General features: G+C 41.8%; 1 protein-coding gene across 2 annotated transcripts in view; it reads right to left on the bottom strand.

Moving 5' to 3' along the window:
* The window catches only part of smg9 (SMG9 nonsense mediated mRNA decay factor), a 65176-nt gene that overhangs the window by 39796 nt on the left and 7566 nt on the right, over positions 1–17814 (bottom strand). For both annotated transcript variants that reach the window (XM_080749153.1, XM_080749154.1), the window contains 2 exons: positions 9446–9543; positions 3399–3511 (listed from right to left, as the gene is read on the bottom strand). In XM_080749153.1, the coding sequence (XP_080605279.1) occupies positions 3399–3511; positions 9446–9543 (211 nt within the window). The remainder of the gene's footprint in view (positions 1–3398; positions 3512–9445; positions 9544–17814) is intronic.

The following is a 17814-nucleotide window of genomic DNA, read 5'->3' as shown; positions in this document are numbered from 1 at the left end:
CACAATAAACAACATGTTATCTGAACACATGGTCTCTATACACGCAGCCATCACAATAAACAACATGTTATCTGAACACATGGTCTCTATACATGCAACCATCACAATAAACAACATGTTATCTGAACACATGGTCTCTATACATGCAACCATCACTATAAACAACATGTTATCTGAACACATGGTCTCTATACATGCAACCATCACAATAAACACCATGTTATCTGAACACATGGTCTCTATACATGCAACCATCACAATAAACAACATGTTATCTGAACACATGGTCTCTATACATGCAACCATCACAATAAACAACATGTTATCTGAACACATGGTCTCTATACACGCAACCATCACAATAAACAACATGTTATCTGAACACATGGTCTCTATACATGCAGCCATCACAATAAACAACATGTTATCTGAACACATGGTCTCTATACATGCAACCATCACAATAAACAACATGTTATCTGAACACATGGTCTCTATACATGCAGCCATCACAATAAACAACATGTTATCTGAACACATGGTCTCTATACACGCAACCATCACTATAAACAACATGTTATCTGAACACATGGTCTCTATACATGCAACCATCACAATAAACAACATGTTATCTGAACACATGGCCTCTATACACGCAACCATCACAATAAACAACATGTTATCTGAACACATGGTCTCTATACACGCAACCATCACAATAAACAACATGTTATCTGAACACATGGTCTCTATACATGCAACCATCACAATAAACAACATGTTATCTGAACACATGGTCTCTATACACGCAGCCATCACAATAAACAACATGTTATCTGAACACATGGTCTCTATACACGCAACCATCACTATAAACAACATGTTATCTGAACACATGGTCTCTATACATGCAACCATCACAATAAACAACATGTTATCTGAACACATGGTCTCTATACACGCAGCCATCACAATAAACAACATGTTATCTGAACACATGGTCTCTATACACGCAACCATCACAATAAACAACATGTTATCTGAACACATGGTCTCTATACACGCAGCCATCACAATAAACAACATGTTATCTGAACACATGGTCTCTATACATGCAACCATCACTATAAACAACATGTTATCTGAACACATGGTCTCTATACATGCAACCATCACTATAAACAACATGTTATCTGAACACATGGTCTCTATACATGCAACCATCACAATAAACAACATGTTATCTGAACACATGGTCTCTATACACGCAACCATCACAATAAACAACATGTTATCTGAACACATGGTCTCTATACACGCAGCCATCACAATAAACAACATGTTATCTGAACACATGGTCTCTATACATGCAGCCATCACAATAAACAACATGTTATCTGAACACATGGTCTCTATACACGCAACCATCACTATAAACAACATGTTATCTGAACACATGGTCTCTATACACGCAGCCATCACTATAAACAACATGTTATCTGAACACATGGTCTCTATACACGCAGCCATCACAATAAACAACATGTTATCTGAACACATGGTCTCTATACACGCAACCATCACTATAAACAACATGTTATCTGAACACATGGTCTCTATACACGCAACCATCACAATAAACAACATGTTATCTGAACACATGGTCTCTATACACGCAGCCATCACAATAAACAACATGTTATCTGAACACATGGTCTCTATACACGCAACCATCACAATAAACAACATGTTATCTGAACACATGGTCTCTATACATGCAACCATCACAATAAACAACATGTTATCTGAACACATGGTCTCTATACACGCAACCATCACAATAAACAACATGTTATCTGAACACGTGGCCTCTATACACGCAACCATCACAATAAACAACATGTTATCTGAACACATGGTCTCTATACATGCAGCCATCACAATAAACAACATGTTATCTGAACACATGGTCTCTATACACGCAACCATCACTATAAACAACATGTTATCTGAACACATGGTCTCTATACACGCAACCATCACTATAAACAACATGTTATCTGAACACATGGTCTCTATACATGCAGCCATCACAATAAACAACATGTTATCTGAACACATGGTCTCTATACACGCAACCATCACAATAAACAACATGTTATCTGAACACATGGTCTCTATACACGCAACCATCACAATAAACAACATGTTTTCTGAACACATGGTCTCTATACACGCAACCATCACAATAAACAACATGTTTTCTGAACACGTGGCCTCTATACACGCAGCCATCACAATAAACAACATGTTATCTGAACACGTGGCCTCTATAGACTGATTTTCCTCCCCTGTGGAGCGCGTCATCACCATTACTGCGCATGCAACGCTAAGTACAACCAGGGCAACCGATACAAAACACGCATGGCTTCACTTTAACCCAAAATGGACGGATGCTTTCATGTTACCATCTCACGCAAATTCAATACCACTAATTGTTTAATTTGCCATAAAACGGTGTCAGTTGTCAAGAGCAACAACATAAGGCTCCAATGAAAGACAGAAGTTATCAAGTATCATTAATGTTGTCATTTTATCAACTGCAACCCTTGCCATTTTGTAATGAGGCCCCCGGGTTCAGCTGGTTGATTTGATTTCACAGACACCAGTGTTGGTGAGCTGCTGCTGACTTAACCCATTTAGGCCTAGAATTATTGAACGCTTTAACCAGTGAGAAATAGCAGATCTACAAGCTCGAGCTTGTAGATCTGCTATTTTTGAAAAATCGTGAACATTTGAATTTTGACCCGATTCTATAAGTGTCTTTTGAATCCTTCTAAGGTTTTTTGAAAAAACCTATGTTTCTATGTCAGCAATCTGGCCAGCCATCGTCAAAGAAAAGGTCCTTTTCACTTAACTGGAGCTCAGCTAGTCTGAACTTGAAAGACTACTATGTCAGTGGTTCTCAAACTTTTTCATGTGAAGGACCCCCAAACTGTATTTGGCCACGGACCCCCATCTCAAAATATCTAGTTCCAGGGACCCCCCCAGAAGCAGTATTTGAGTTACAAACGTTCGCTTTGAAAATACATATATTCAAAGATTTGCACACATTTTCACGACTTTTTCAAAAATAGCAGATCTACAAGCTCGCAGCGCGGCACTCTGTGCCGCGCTGTGAGCTTGTATATCTGCTATTTTTCACTGGTTAAAGCATTCAATAATCCTAGGCCTAAATGTAAACGTGGTGCAAGTGATATTTTGTTGTTGAATGAGTGTTCAACGGCTCTAAAGATCTGATACAGAGTAACATGGGTCTCCCTTTCTCCATCTCTTTAGTAAACAGACAACACATTTCCAGGTCCATCCAATCAAGAGAGAGCGTTGTTATAGTGTACCTCTGGTCCTCTTCAGGAGTGTTAGCGGACAGCAGAGACATGATGGTGGACTTCCCTGCTCCTTGCAGGCCGATGACTCCAACCACCAGCATGTCAGTCTGGTCCCTCAGGTACTGAAACACACAGGGGTTAAAGGACAACTTTAGTTTTTTACAACAAGGGTTCATATTTTAGATTGTAATTAAAGAATATAAAAGATGAGTGTTAAAATTATTTCATTTACGTCTTTCTATTGTTTTAGAGATTCTTATTTCAGTGGTTGGGGGCATGTGTACAAGTGGCTAAATATGTCATTTTACACATAATAAGCCCATTCCCAAGATACAACGCAACCTTTCATGGTTGGATGTGACTTATGGGGGCTAGAAGTGTTACTGTAAATAGCAATAAAGAAACTGCTGGCTTATTGTGTCTAAAAAGACATATTTAGCCACTTGTACGCATGCCCCCATGCGTACGCATGCCCCACATTTTAGACGCGATAAAACAATAGAACGAAGCAAATGAAAACATTTTAACACTCACTTTTTCTTTTCTCTAATTACAATCTAAAATATGAACCCTTGTTGTAAAAAAAAAGGTGTCCTTTAAAAAGTTGTCCTTTAAAGCCCCAAAAAATCCCAAGACTGAAATGTATTTTCAGACCCAATATGTGACTTTAGAAACACGGCACGTGCAGCACACACCAATACTTGGGGTGTTTCCCCTAAGTTCTGAACTGCCTTCACTGAATGTAGTTCTGAACTGCCTTCACTGAATGTGTGTGTGCCAATGCTTAATTTTATAGAAGTATCTTCTGAAGTTCTGTTGTATTCTATGCTAGTCTGGACAATTCAAATACTCATATCTTGAAATTATAACTGCTTTTTAGTTTTTGGAGATCACTTAACTAGCGTTTTGACGACTGTCATTCCCGCCGCGGCCATCGTTACACCTCCCCCTTATTTATAATTTTTTTGCAGATCTGCACTGATCTCAGAAATGGCCCCTATGGAATCCTCAAGACTGAAATCAGTCCCCAGGACAGAGAACTTTAACCCCTGAAGACACAATAGAAACACAATATGTATATTTATATAGTTACTGTCTGGTCCCTCAGGTACTGCAAGACCCCATAGAAACATAAGATGTATATTTGGGTTCCCACACATTTTTACCAATACATTTCCAAAACTTTTCCAGAATATTTAACCCAATTTCCAGGACTATATAACAATAATTCAGCTCATTAACAAGTCGCTTACTCCTATGTGCAATGCTCAAAGACAGGCAGTGTATGCCAGCGGTTCTCACCCTTTTCAGGCCGTGACCCCTGAAATAATCATGTTTTAACTGGGGACCCCGGCACCCTGACGAGCACTACGAGTTGAGGTATAATTTTGTATAACACGGTTCTATTGTGAAAATAGCAGATCTACATGCTCACAACGCCTCGTGTTGCGAGGCGTTGTGAGCATGTAGATCTGCTCTTTTCACAATTTTTGCCTCTAATATTTGACAATTTGCCCAATGTTTAATTTGTTGAGCTATTAACAAAATCATTAACCAAAGACAATGCATAGCTATTTTTTCCAGGACCTTCCAGGACCCTTGATCAATTCCAAAACCTTTCCAGTACTGGAAAAATATTTTTCAAATTTCAAAATATTTCCAGGAATTTCATGACCGTGGGAACCCTGTATATAGTTACTGTCTGGTTCCTCAGGTACTGCGAGACACCATAGAAAGTCCTATTTATATTTACATATCCTTCCTGGCTACTAATTGAAGCCGAGGCCGAATTGGCCTGAATCGCATGAAAGAGCCCTGACAGCACATGGTTGGTTCTACAGACACACACACAGAGCCCTGACAGCACATGGTTGGTTCTACAGACTCACAGAGAGCCCTGACAGCACATGGTTGGTTCTACAGACACACACACAGAGCCCTGACAGCACATGGTTGGTTCTACAGACACACACACAGAGCCCTGACAGCACATGGTTGGTTCTACAGACTCACAGAGAGCCCTGACAGCACATGGTTGGTTCTACAGACACACACACAGAGCCCTGACAGCACATGGTTGGTTCTACAGACTCACAGAGAGCCCTGACAGCACATGATTGGTTCTACAGACACACACACAGAGCCCTGACAGCACATGGTTGGTTCTACAGACTCACAGAGAGCCCTGACAGCACATGGTTGGTTCTACAGACTCCGCACGCAGATAGCTCAGACCTTTGCCTACGCTCTTAGGTAGGCCTCGACCCGACCCGATATGTGGTTTTCCGGAACCGGCACGAAACGTTCGGAATCTCCGTATGCAGAGATGATGTCTGACATCGGGCTGTTCCGGAAGGACCGGAGCAAGCGCTGACTCACTGTGACGTCACTTCATAAAAGGCTCTGACATCACATACGCCACATGAGTCAACACAAAATCTCTGTGAGTGTGTAGGTATGCATGTATTCATTCTGCTTATCTCGAGGACCGTTCGTCCCACCGGCTTCAAATTTGGCACGCGCGTTCCCCGCCGCAGCAGGTAGTGCAGTGGTCGACCCGACCCAATACACGATTTTCCGGGAACCCGGCGCGAAAGGTTCAGATTCTCCGTATGCGGAGCTGATGTCTGACATCAGTGTTTTCCAGAACCGGCACTGTATCTGCAGAGATCTCCATATGGGCATGAAATGGATGCAGACAGACAGATATAGATACCGTAAATCCCCAATTAATCGCCCGGTGGCAAACTGCCGCCGGGTCCCATATATCCGCCCGGGGTCTGACCCCATTTTGCACAATAAACGCCTGTTTCAAATAAGCGCACGGTTCGTATAAGCGCCTGGGCCGTTATTTGCAATTAATATTATCCTTATTATGTTTTATGTAAGAGCCCGGGCTATTATTTGTTTGGTTGTTTGGTATTATTTGCTATTTATTCAACTTAACTGGTCATTTATGTAACCGTTGTATAAATGACTGGATAAAAAGAGGCAGCAACAGTAGGTAATGACTCTGAGTTATTCTGATCCAGGGTTGGCCTGACAACCCTAACTCAGAGTCATTACCTACTGTTGCTGCCTCTTTTTATCCAGTCCGCATTTTGAAGAAGTAATCCATTATTTTGAGGTGCAAGGGGAATGCAGAAGGCTTGATCATAATGCAATACCATAATGGTTTCATGTCAGGAACTCAGGATAGTGGAGCTGTTCAGTGGTCATGTCAGCGAGTCCAGTCAGAACAGCTCCAGCTGCAGGACTTCTGCGCTAATTGGGTCGTTGACTCGTTGACTACAGACCTAGATGCGTCTTTGCTGGCATGCGGTAATTGATTATTTTGGAGAAAGATTCCCTTAGTATAAATAATAGTATATATTTTTTTTTAAAGGCATTCATACACTCTTGATATTTTTTAAATGAGGTTTGGTCTAATAGATCACAATGTGCTATTTTCTGGGTGTTCATAACAATTAAAATAATAATAATAATAATTATAACATTTTGATTATTATTACTATTATATAGTTTGAGAAAGAAAAATTTACCAAATAATGGCCCAGTGCTGGCCAGTGCCAAAATAAATAAAAGCCTGTTACCAATAGCCGCCTGGTCCCTTTTAAGCGCCCGGGGTCTGACCCCATTTTGTGAAATAAACGCCCGGGCTACTAATTGGGGATTTACGGTATCTCCATATATGGGCATAAATGGAAACAGGCAAAGAGATGGTCAAAACGGGTCCTATGACAACAGGTATAATAGGGTTTGCATTAAAGGGTGGGGCATTCATTCCCTATTTACGTCGTTCCTGAGTAGGTCGGCCCCTGACTAGACGCTCGGCCGCCCTTCTTCTAGTTTATATTATTAGTGTGGTTGCTATAGGCATTTTGTCCCCCATCAAATTGAGCCTGTATTTTGTAAACTTTCTGAGTGATGAAATCTGGGTTGTAAGGATGAAATGCATACACTTTGTAATGTCCAATTAGACACGATTGGTCATGCTTTGCTTGGTTGTGAAGGTTCCCAGTTTGATCCCGGGCTCCCCCAGAGTTAGTGTGGAAGAGTCCTTGAGCAAGACTCTGAACACCTAGTTGCTCCCGGTGAGCAGGTTGGTGCCTTGCATGGTTTCCTCTGCCATTGGTGTGTGAATGTGTGTGTTAATGGGTGAATGTAATGAATGTGTGTGTCAATGGATGAATGTAATGAATGTGTGTGTCAATGGATGAATGTAATGAATGTGTGTGTGAATGGGTGAATGTAATGAATGTGTGTGTGAATGGGTGAATGTAATGCACAATCTATGTAAAGTGCTCTGGAATAAAGTGCTGTATACTGTAAATGCACCATTATTACCATTATAAACCTGTCACGCCGGTTCATCTGATGGTTAGTATCAGTGTAATCTCGCCCACCAGGCTTTCTGAGAGAAAGCCTGGTGTTCGTTCACAACAGCCCGTTTGGTTTCCACCCAACGCGGAAACCACTAGAAGAAGCGGCGTCGCTCTGATTTGGTTCCCTCCGTTTGTTTCCCCAATCCCTTTTAAAATGCTTGAGTAGCCTAGTGTAGTCTTGCCAGTCGCTACGAGTTGGACTAAAAGATGCATATACCAAACAAATTTTTCAAAAGCAAAACTACTCCGCATCAATGAGTTTATTAGGTAGGCCTTAAAAGTATGTCCTTGAGTGCAGGGGAATTATTTTGGGTTAAAACTGTTTCCGGTGGATAGTTCCGGCCAAATTGTAGTCCTTTGAGTACTACAACATGACGTTTTGTGGTTTCCGCTCCAGACCGGTTACAAGTCCGAAAAGTGAAGTGATCCCAGACTAGTATCAGGGTAGCCTCGGCGGGAGGCGAACCCGGGACCCCTGGCTGTATCCGATGGTGTGTACTTTACCAGTCAGCCAAAGAGCCAGGCTCACTAGTGAGCAGCAACACACACACACACACTGTAGGCTATAGCCTACATCAGTGGTTCTCATCCTTTTCAGGCCACGACGCCCAAAATAATCATATTTTAACTGGGACCCCCCACCCTGATGAGCACTAAGAGTTGAGGCATTACATTTTGTATAACACGATTCTATTGTGAAATAGCAGATCTCGCCATTGCGAGGCGCTGTGAACACGTAGATCGGCTATTTTCACATTTCTACCTCTAATATTTTGACAATTTGGACAATGTTTAATTTGTCATTTTAGAGGTATTAAAAGGTCCTTCAATTGTCACTATAGAAATGTGCAGATACCCTCTATAGTCGTAATCAAACCAACATAAAGTTTAAGTGTATAGAGTTTATACACTTAAAACTTTATGTTGGTTTGTTTACTGTTAAGTGAGAAAACAATGTTGCACATTAAGTTAATCATCTGGGGACCCACCCAAAATAATTTGGGGACCCACCGGTTGAGAACCACTGAGGCCTACATCAGTATCTCCCCTCCATAGCGCTGTCACACCAGTTCATCTGGTGGTTAGTATGAGTATATAATGGTTAGTATGGTTAATATCTCACCTCCATAGCGCTGTCACACCAGTTCATCTGGTGGTATATATGTTACAGGATGTTTGGGTAACGCAGGACGTTCATTGTAAGAGCGCTTGTTTTGTCGTTCACCACACACTAATCACCACCAGGTGGCGACGACAGCCATTCACTCGCATTCACTAGTGAAGGCGCTGACGTCACTCGTTTGCGACTGTATTTACTAGCCTAGCCTAGCCTAGCCTAGCCTAGCCTAGCTTAGCCATTAGCTCCATTGTAGTCACTTGGACAGGGTGTTTATCGTGGGCTTGCCCAGGCCTTACGGCCTGGGCATAAATATAACTATTGCATTCACCACGGCTTCGTAACTCTGCGCGCCGCTTGCAATGTCGTGGACAATCGAGCGGGCGCGGCTCCGCCTGGAGGATGTTGCTGTGGGCGACCGCTTGTTCCGCCCCGTGCTGCACACCGAGTGCTCCGTTTCTCGACCGTCCTGTTTCTCTTTAAAACCGTGACATATATAATGGTTAATATCTCACCTCCATAGCGCTGTCTGGTGGTTAGTATCAGTATCTCACCTCCATAGCGCTGTCACACCAGTTCATCTGGTCGTCCACCAGCTTGATGCCGTGCTTCATCTTCTCTGGGGGAAGCAGCTTGTTCTGACCAATCACAGCTGGACGTCAGAGGAACAGATTGGAGAGAAGTGCATTTTCCCATTAAAATCATGTTCAACAAAGACACTTCCTTCATGTTTGAACCAAGCCCCCAGAACCCTGGGGGCGCCCTGAAACCAAAAGGACATGTTGGCCGTTTTGAGGTACTGCAGTTGGGTCTAATCTCATGAACGCGCATTTTGGCTCCACCCCCTCCACTCCAGACAGCTGAATCCTCTGTTCCTCTCTGGAGCGGAGAGCACCGCACCGCAGACCGCATTAAACCAGGAAATAACCATAGCGACTTCTTCTTATTACTTCTTATTCTGTGTTTATTAAATATAGATACCTTCCCGAATCTCTTAGTTACAACAATATTGTTCTTATAAAACTGTTGGTTTACTCATTAGTATTAGTTATTACGATTTTCGCGTTTTGTCATCTTGACAGAGGCTGTCTGCCATTGACTTTGCATTGGGTTCTGAAAAGTCCGATCTTTTTTTTAAATAGAAGCTTTACGTGAAATGTTAATGAAGATTTACTATCAAAATGGAATTTAAATGCGATACATACATGGTTTGATAACCCATAAGTAGGCGAAAGCCATTTCTGAGTAGGCCTGCCTGTCTCATAGTTATAAGTGGGTCTGTCTCATGGCCTGTCTCCATCACTCTGTCTGTGACACTTACAAATGCGTAATTAAATGTATTCATTTTGGACAAAGTGCATCTAATGCATAGAGTATATATATATAATATCTAATGTGGATTTCAAAGAATGTCTCTATATGTCAAGACACTGTCATCTAATAAAAATACTCTATTTCAGACTGTAGCTACTATATGAATTATATTTAAACTTGTTTCTGGAACAGAACACAACTCTAGGCTTGTCTAGAACAGACCAGTAACTTTAACTATGACTCGTTTCACCCAAGGAATCCATGCAAAATGCTAAGATTACCACACTGAATGACAACACAGGTTCATATTGTAAATCAGGGGTCTTCAACGTTTTCAGGCAACGGACCCAGATGAGATAGAGATGAAGCAGGGACCCCCACAACCTTTTCATAGATTCCATATAGTTTAATCGCCTGACCGCACAATCATCAGTGTATTTTGGATTCATGTCAATTTGTGTTTTCAGATATTTAACCACTTGAACCGTCAATACTTAATAAGCTTCACTTTCACTCTGTAATTAGTCTGCTCTTTTTCCCCTCTACACCAAAGCCCTTTGCCAAAAATAGCAGATCTACAAGCTCACAGTGAGCTTGCAGATCGGCTATTTTTGGCTAAAGTTCTCAGAATAAGGACACTAGGGTTCAAGTGGAATAGAAAAAAGTTTCTATCACACAAAGATTTGGAGGACCCCCTATAGTAACTCTGAGGACCCCCTAGGGGTCCCGGACCCCCTGTTGAAGACCCCTGTTGTAAATAATGGGAGAGTCCAAAATACCACTTCTATCCTCCCTCCCTCCACCTCACCCTTTATCCCTACTCCCCCTTCTGGTTCCTTCTCTTCTGCCCCAGCCAAACCAACCCATTGTCTTTGTCCTCTCCAAGCCCACGTCGGATGTGACTGCTTCTAATAAGTATATACACATATGGGGGATTTGCTGGTTTTATCTCCTACCAGGACCTCTAGTACTGATAGGTCTATCTCCCACTAGGACCTCTCTAGTACTGCTGGTTTTCTATCCCACCCATTTCCCTTTTGCGTCTGTTGTATTTTCTTTACTTTTATTTTTTTGTTAATGAAAAAAAGAAAAAAGTTTGAGTAGTAGGCAGCTTCAGGTTAGAAATATGAGAATCTGATACTGTTGATTCAATTTGAATCTGAAGAAGACTGGTGTGTCTTGCCTCTTTGGTGCTTTTTACAGGGTTCCCACGGTCATGAAATTCCTGGAAATATTTTGAAATTAGAAAAATATTTTTCCAGTACTGTAAAAGTTTTGGAATTTATCAAGGGTCCTGGAAGGTCCTTGAAAAAATAGCTATGTATTGTCTTTGGTTATTGATTTTGCTAATACCTCTGAAATTACAAATTAAACATGGGCCAAATTGTCAAATATTAGAGGCAGAAATTGTAAGGCGAGGCGTTGTGAGCATGTAGATCTGCTATTTTTTACAATAGAACAGTGTTATACAAAATTCCTCAACTAGCGCTCGTCAGGGTGCCGGGTCCCCAGTTAAAATATGATTATTTTTGGGGTCATGGTCTGAAAAGGTTGAGAACCACTGGCATACACTACCTGTCTTTGGGCATTGCGCATAGGAGTAAGCGACTTGTTATTGAGCTGAATTATTGTTATATAGGCCTGGAAATTGGGTTAAATATTCTGGAAAGGTTTTGGAAATTAATTGGTAAAAATGTGTGGGAACCCCGTTTTAAAAAACATGCTGTCATCAAGCAAATGTGATGTCATTGTGGGCTCGCCTATAGGCGAGCACACTTTAGTTCTTGTCATTATTTATCTATCATGCATACTGTAGACGGGAACTTCGGTTCCGTTCTACTCCTACATACTTAGTGAGAAAATGAAAATAAAAACATCAATGTGTTCAGTTTACAGTGGCGAAGTGTGCTATTATTTTCTATAGCAATCGGCCAAATGGTGGCGCTGTAGGAAGCCTTCGAAAGTGCGATCTTTGAACAGGTATAGCTCATGCTGTGTTATACATACAGCCATGAAACCTGTATACACTTATGCGTCTCCTCATGCCGAACAACTTTTACCCTCTAACTTTTGACCTGTGACCTTTAGGTCTCCCACAATTCGGAATTATATGAAAAACAGTAAAAATCTATCTCCTCCTGGGTTTTTTTCGTTACGCGCACGAAACTTTTTTTTACATGAACTTTGGACCAATACGGTCAGATTTATCTCGGCGGATTTCTTTTAAAGTGAAATATAATTTTTTAATAATTCAATGTATATTGCGGTTTTATGCAAATTATTCTTCGGCCTCTAAATCATACATGCAAAGTTACACGTTCATGGCATTTGGCAAAGATGTAGAGGGTTAGTCAAAGTATCACTGAAACCAATTTTATTCCAATCGGCCAAAGGGGGGCGCTATACGAAGCGTTTGAAATTTCAAACTTCAAACGGGCATAAGTCATGACTCGTTTCGTTTGAAGTCATGCAACTTGCTTACACGCGTGCTTTGACTCGAGCGGAAGACATCTGTGTCATTGTTAAGTAAGCGCCGCCCTTCGATTTTCCGCCATTTTGAGCAGTTTGTAAAACGCGTAAACCCGCTTTTATTCTGGAATTTTCGCTCCACGTGCACAAAACTTTTTTTACGTGAACTTTGGACCGATATCTAAAGATCTGTCAGATCGGATTTCTTTCAAATGTAAACATGCTTTTTTAATAATTCAATGAATATTGCAGTTTTATGCAAATTATTCTTCTGCCTCTAAATCATCTTGCAAGCACATTCCCAATAGGTCAAGGAACAGATACCACCCTTCTCACATTGGCCTGTTATAGCGCCACCAGCAGGTCAACTTTTGCACAACACATTTTTGGAACAAAATGGACCAATCTTTGACGTCAGTAACGTCAAAGAGAGCACTGCCTGCGATCTTGACATTGTGTACTTTTATAGCCATTGTTTTCTGGCTTGAAGCGAGCCCACAATTGTTTCGAAGGAACAATATTTTCTAGTTTTTGTTTGTCCTTTCACTTTGTACAGTTCTAAAGCCTAGTTTTAGTTCATTTCTGTAACCAATGCCTTGTAAATGGGCCTGATGTACAAGATAAACTACACCACTAAGATACCCATGTACCTGACAAAATACTTTGAAAGCGTTAAGGATGTCCACAATTACAACACCAGAGGCAGCACCACAGATCACGTCCACCCAGAGTCAACTCAAACAAAGGGTCAAACTCGTTCTTCTGCTATACCACCAAAATGTGTAACACCTTACCGAAGGCCTTAAAGCAGTGTAAATCCCAACATCCTTTAAAATCGCCCCGAAAGGCAGCAGGCAGCACTCGTAACTGTTAAAAACAAACCTTGCCCAGCCCCTGACCCTTCTATTGTAAATATCTACTGTATATAATTTTCCTGCACTGTTTTCTTTTTTTTCTGACTATCTACTGCATAGTACTGTGTTCTATCCTTCTGTCATTCAATGTTGTATGAGATTCCTAAGTGGTTTCCTGTGTAAATAAGCCAAGTGCTTTCTAGGATCTCATGTATCAATAAATCATTAACACTTTGAACATCGACCAGAATGAGTTTTTTTTAATGTGTGACCTCTAGTAGGCCTACTTCTGGTTTATACAAAATACATCCTTTGTGATACATTTGTTGGTTGTCTGATAAATATTGGATCATAATCATTATAATATCTACATTTATAAAGTATTCATAAACTTATCTGTGGTCTCTGAACCAGGTTTGGTTTGGTTAATTGGTTTAATTAATACTCTAGTTAGGCTATATGTAAAAGGTTTGGACTATAGCCAGGATGGCCACAGGCCAGGACCATATGACACAAAATAACACACTTTTTTGAATGAATTTCACATGTAAAAACGTTAGACCATTGTCAATGGTGTGTATAAACCATAACAGTTAATTTCATAGAGGTATACATTAACTAATTTACCTCAGAAACTTCAAGCAATGGACTTGGTTATTAACTCTCCTACTGCCAGATCATTTATTTATTTATTGGGTCTGGCGCCATCAAAAAGCGGCTTACCTTTGCGACGTTATAGTAGATAGACAGACAGACATTTATTTATTTATTTTAATTTTTTTTGGTTGTGCAATAGTGCACTTTGGTCTGCCAGGCAGCAGAGGGCGGCGTCATGCGAGAATGAATGTGAATTTGCCTGTTATGTGTTGAAGAAGAAGAAGACCAGTCACTGGCCCCAGAGCCTTACAGCCAGAGAAAATCAACAAGGAAGTGAATTGTTCTCCGTTGATCTAACGCATAATGGATTTTTTTACACCATCACCGCGGAAAATGTGTTTACAGTAGACGGCCGCGCGACCCCTCATCAGCTTACAGTCATCAGACGAACGAACCGAACGAGCGCCGTATTGGCGGAGAGGTCTTGCGAAATCGGGCGAACGTGAACGTTCAAAGCGTGGGGAGAGTTAATATGGATTCCACTTTGGTAATCTATTCCAGTGTTTCTCAAACTTTCACATTTTCAAGGTCTCCCCTTAACTCTTTACAGCATACAAATGGAACCAAATTAACCAAATGTTGGTTCCATTTGTACACTGTCAGTATACACTTGTATAGACCCCACAGAGTCCCTGGAATCCACTTTGAGAACCACTGATCTATTTGAAATGCATTCTGTTTGTTTACAGTGGTCTTCAACGTTTTCAGGCCAGGGACCCCCAAACTGATGGGGAGATGGAGCAGGGACCCCCTACCTTGGGGGTCCCTGCTCCATCCAACATGCATGTACAAGTGCATGGCTGTACCACTTCCATTTATAAACATACCTTAATAACTGAGAACCAATGTCAATACTATCAATCTATCACTAACAATCTGTCAATTGCACAATAATCATGTATACAAGCTATTCAAAAGAGACAGAATCATGTCTTTTTGTTATATTTAAAGACAAATTATTATTTTTCTTTCTTTTTTTAAATAAAAAAAAAATATATATAACGTTTTTTTTTCTTTTCAACAATTTCGCGGACCCCCTGCAGTGTCCCCGCGGACCCCCTAGGTTAAACCATGAAATACACAATGGTTAATTAATTCAACGTGGAGTTACACTTCCAGGCGATGCCTCAGTCCAGCGGGACGTATCGTAAGATCGAATCCGAGCAGAGTGCTTCTCAACCGGGGAGAGGAGCTGTACTGGGCGGCGTTTCCCTTTCTTCCCCACTAGAGAGCGTTTCTCAACCGCCTAAACCAACAGAGCTCGTACTCGCGGCGCTCGTTCATGACTTGAGCCCCAGCGCGTTCACAGTGGCAGTGCTCGTTCATGACTTTGTGCCCAAGCGCGTCCATGAACAAATTCGATGACGCAAAATGCGTCACAGTAGACCCACTACGTCACGTTTTACTACCCGGATGGAGGGGTGAAAACGCCTCATGCGCTGGGTGAGCAACTCAATGCAAGTGGACGGGCGGGGATATATGTGTCCTCTCTATTAATATTATAACTCTATGGTTTGAACCACCAAAATGAGTAGCAGGCAGCCGGGTTTCCCCAGAAAAAAGGCCGCAAGCGTGTACACATATCCGTGCCAGAGTTAAATTCATGTTTTCTTCACGATGTGCAGGGAATGGGCTTAACTTTAAACGATTCATTAAACAATCTCAGTGTGAAGGCATGTTTTTTTTCTCAAAACAAAAATAATAAAAAAATGAAATAAGAAAAAAACAAATAGAAAATAAAAAAAACACACACAACTTAAAAACATGTGTTCGTAAAAAGCCTGAGTGGATGTTAAACATGTTTGAAAGTGAAATCATGAAAATGTTTGCAAATCTTTGAAAATATATATATTTTTCAAAGCAACATATTTTGAGACGGGGGTCTGCGGCCAAATACATGTCATTTTGGGGGTCCATGACATGATAAAGTTTGAGAACCACTGATTTAGAAGACATTTATGGAACTGGGTCAGTGTGTGTGTGTGTGTGCTTGTAGATCGGCTGTTTTCACTAGTTAGAAAATAAATCGTTTGGAAATAATCGTCTGGCACCAGCCCCAATAAATAAATAATAAATCTGGCAGTAGAACTGTTAAACTTGGTCTCAACCCATTTAGGTTTAGAATTATTGAATGCTTTAGCTATTGAAAAATAGCAGATCTACAAGCTCACAGCGCGGCACCGAGTGCCGCGCTGCGAGCTTGTAGATCTGCTATTTTTGAAAAAGTCGTGAAAATGTGTGCAAATCTTTGAATATATGTATTTTTAAAGCGAACATTTGTAACTAAAATTTTGCTTCTGGATGGTCCCTGGAACTAAATATTTTGAGATGGGGGTCCGTGGCCAAATACATATCATTTTGGGGGTCCTTCACATGAAAAAGTTTGAGAACCACTGACATAGTAGTCTCTCAAGAACAGACTAACTGAACTCCAGTTGAGTGAAAAGGACCTTTTCTTTGACGATGGCTGGCCAGATTGCTGACATAGAAACATAGGCTTTTCAAAACTAGACCAGGTCACCTGGTTCTGCCAGACCCGCAATGAAAATCAGAATGCAAGGAAGGGGGGGGGGGGGGGGTGGATCAATCTTAGTCTGGCCTCTCTCCTTTGACCTGTCCGGCAAGCGTGACGCTGGCAGGAGTGCAAGACTCCAGCTGGTATAGCTTGTGGGATCCTTAAGGCACGCAAACCTCCCCACCACGATAAGGTGTTGATCCATGGGGAAGGGGGGGGGGTGATAGACAGACAGAGGACAGAGACAGGACAGTGACAGTCAGACAGACAGAGGACTAAAACAGGACAGTGACAGTCAGACAGGCAGAGGACTAAGACAGGACAGTGACAGTAAGACAGGCAGAGGACTAAGACAGGACAGTGACAGGCAGACAGACGGCTGTTTTCACTAGTATGGCACTGAACTAACACATGAACACACAGGATTGTATAGGCTGAGCAGCTGGAAATGTTTCTGAGCTTGTAGATGGGCTGAGGAATTTATAGTGTCAGCAGCTCGTCAGCCAACTCAACTCAGCTGGTCCTGTACAGGTGACGGCACTCAAGGCAATCAGCCCAGCAAGGGAAGGGAGGGGCAGATGAGCAGTCAGAGGCAAACACAGGCACACTGAGGAAAAGAGGGACCGACCGACCGACCGACAGACCGACAGACCGACAAAGCCTTTTGTAGGCCGACCCCCTGGGTCTGGCAAAAACCTTAGAAGGATTAAAAAGACACTTATAAAATAGGGTCAAAATTTGAATTTTCACGATTTTTCAAAAATAGATCTACAAGCTCACAGCGCGTCACTCGGTGCCACGCTGTGAGCTTGTATGTCTGCTATTTGCCAGACCCAGGGGGTCGGCCTACAAAAGGCTTTGTCGGTCTGTCGGTCTGTCGGTCGGTCGGTCGGTCCCTCTTTTCCTCAGTGTGCCTGTGTTTGCCTCTGACTGCTCATCTGCCCCTCCCTTCCCTTGCTCGGCTGATTGCCTTGAGTGCCGTCACCTGTACAGGACCAGCTGAGTTGAGTTGGCTGACGAGCTGCTGACACTATAAATTCCTCAGCCCATCTACAAGCTCAGAAACATTTCCAGCTGCTCAGCCTATACAATCCTGTGTGTTCATGTGTTAGTT

The sequence above is a fragment of the Nannobrachium achirus genome, assembly GCF_963921795.1.
Source record: "Nannobrachium achirus genome assembly, chromosome: 2".
In the NCBI taxonomy this organism is placed as follows: Eukaryota; Metazoa; Chordata; class Actinopteri; order Myctophiformes; family Myctophidae; genus Nannobrachium; species Nannobrachium achirus.
The sequence above is the reverse complement of the archived record's forward strand: the minus strand, read 5'-3'. Positions and strand labels throughout refer to the sequence as shown.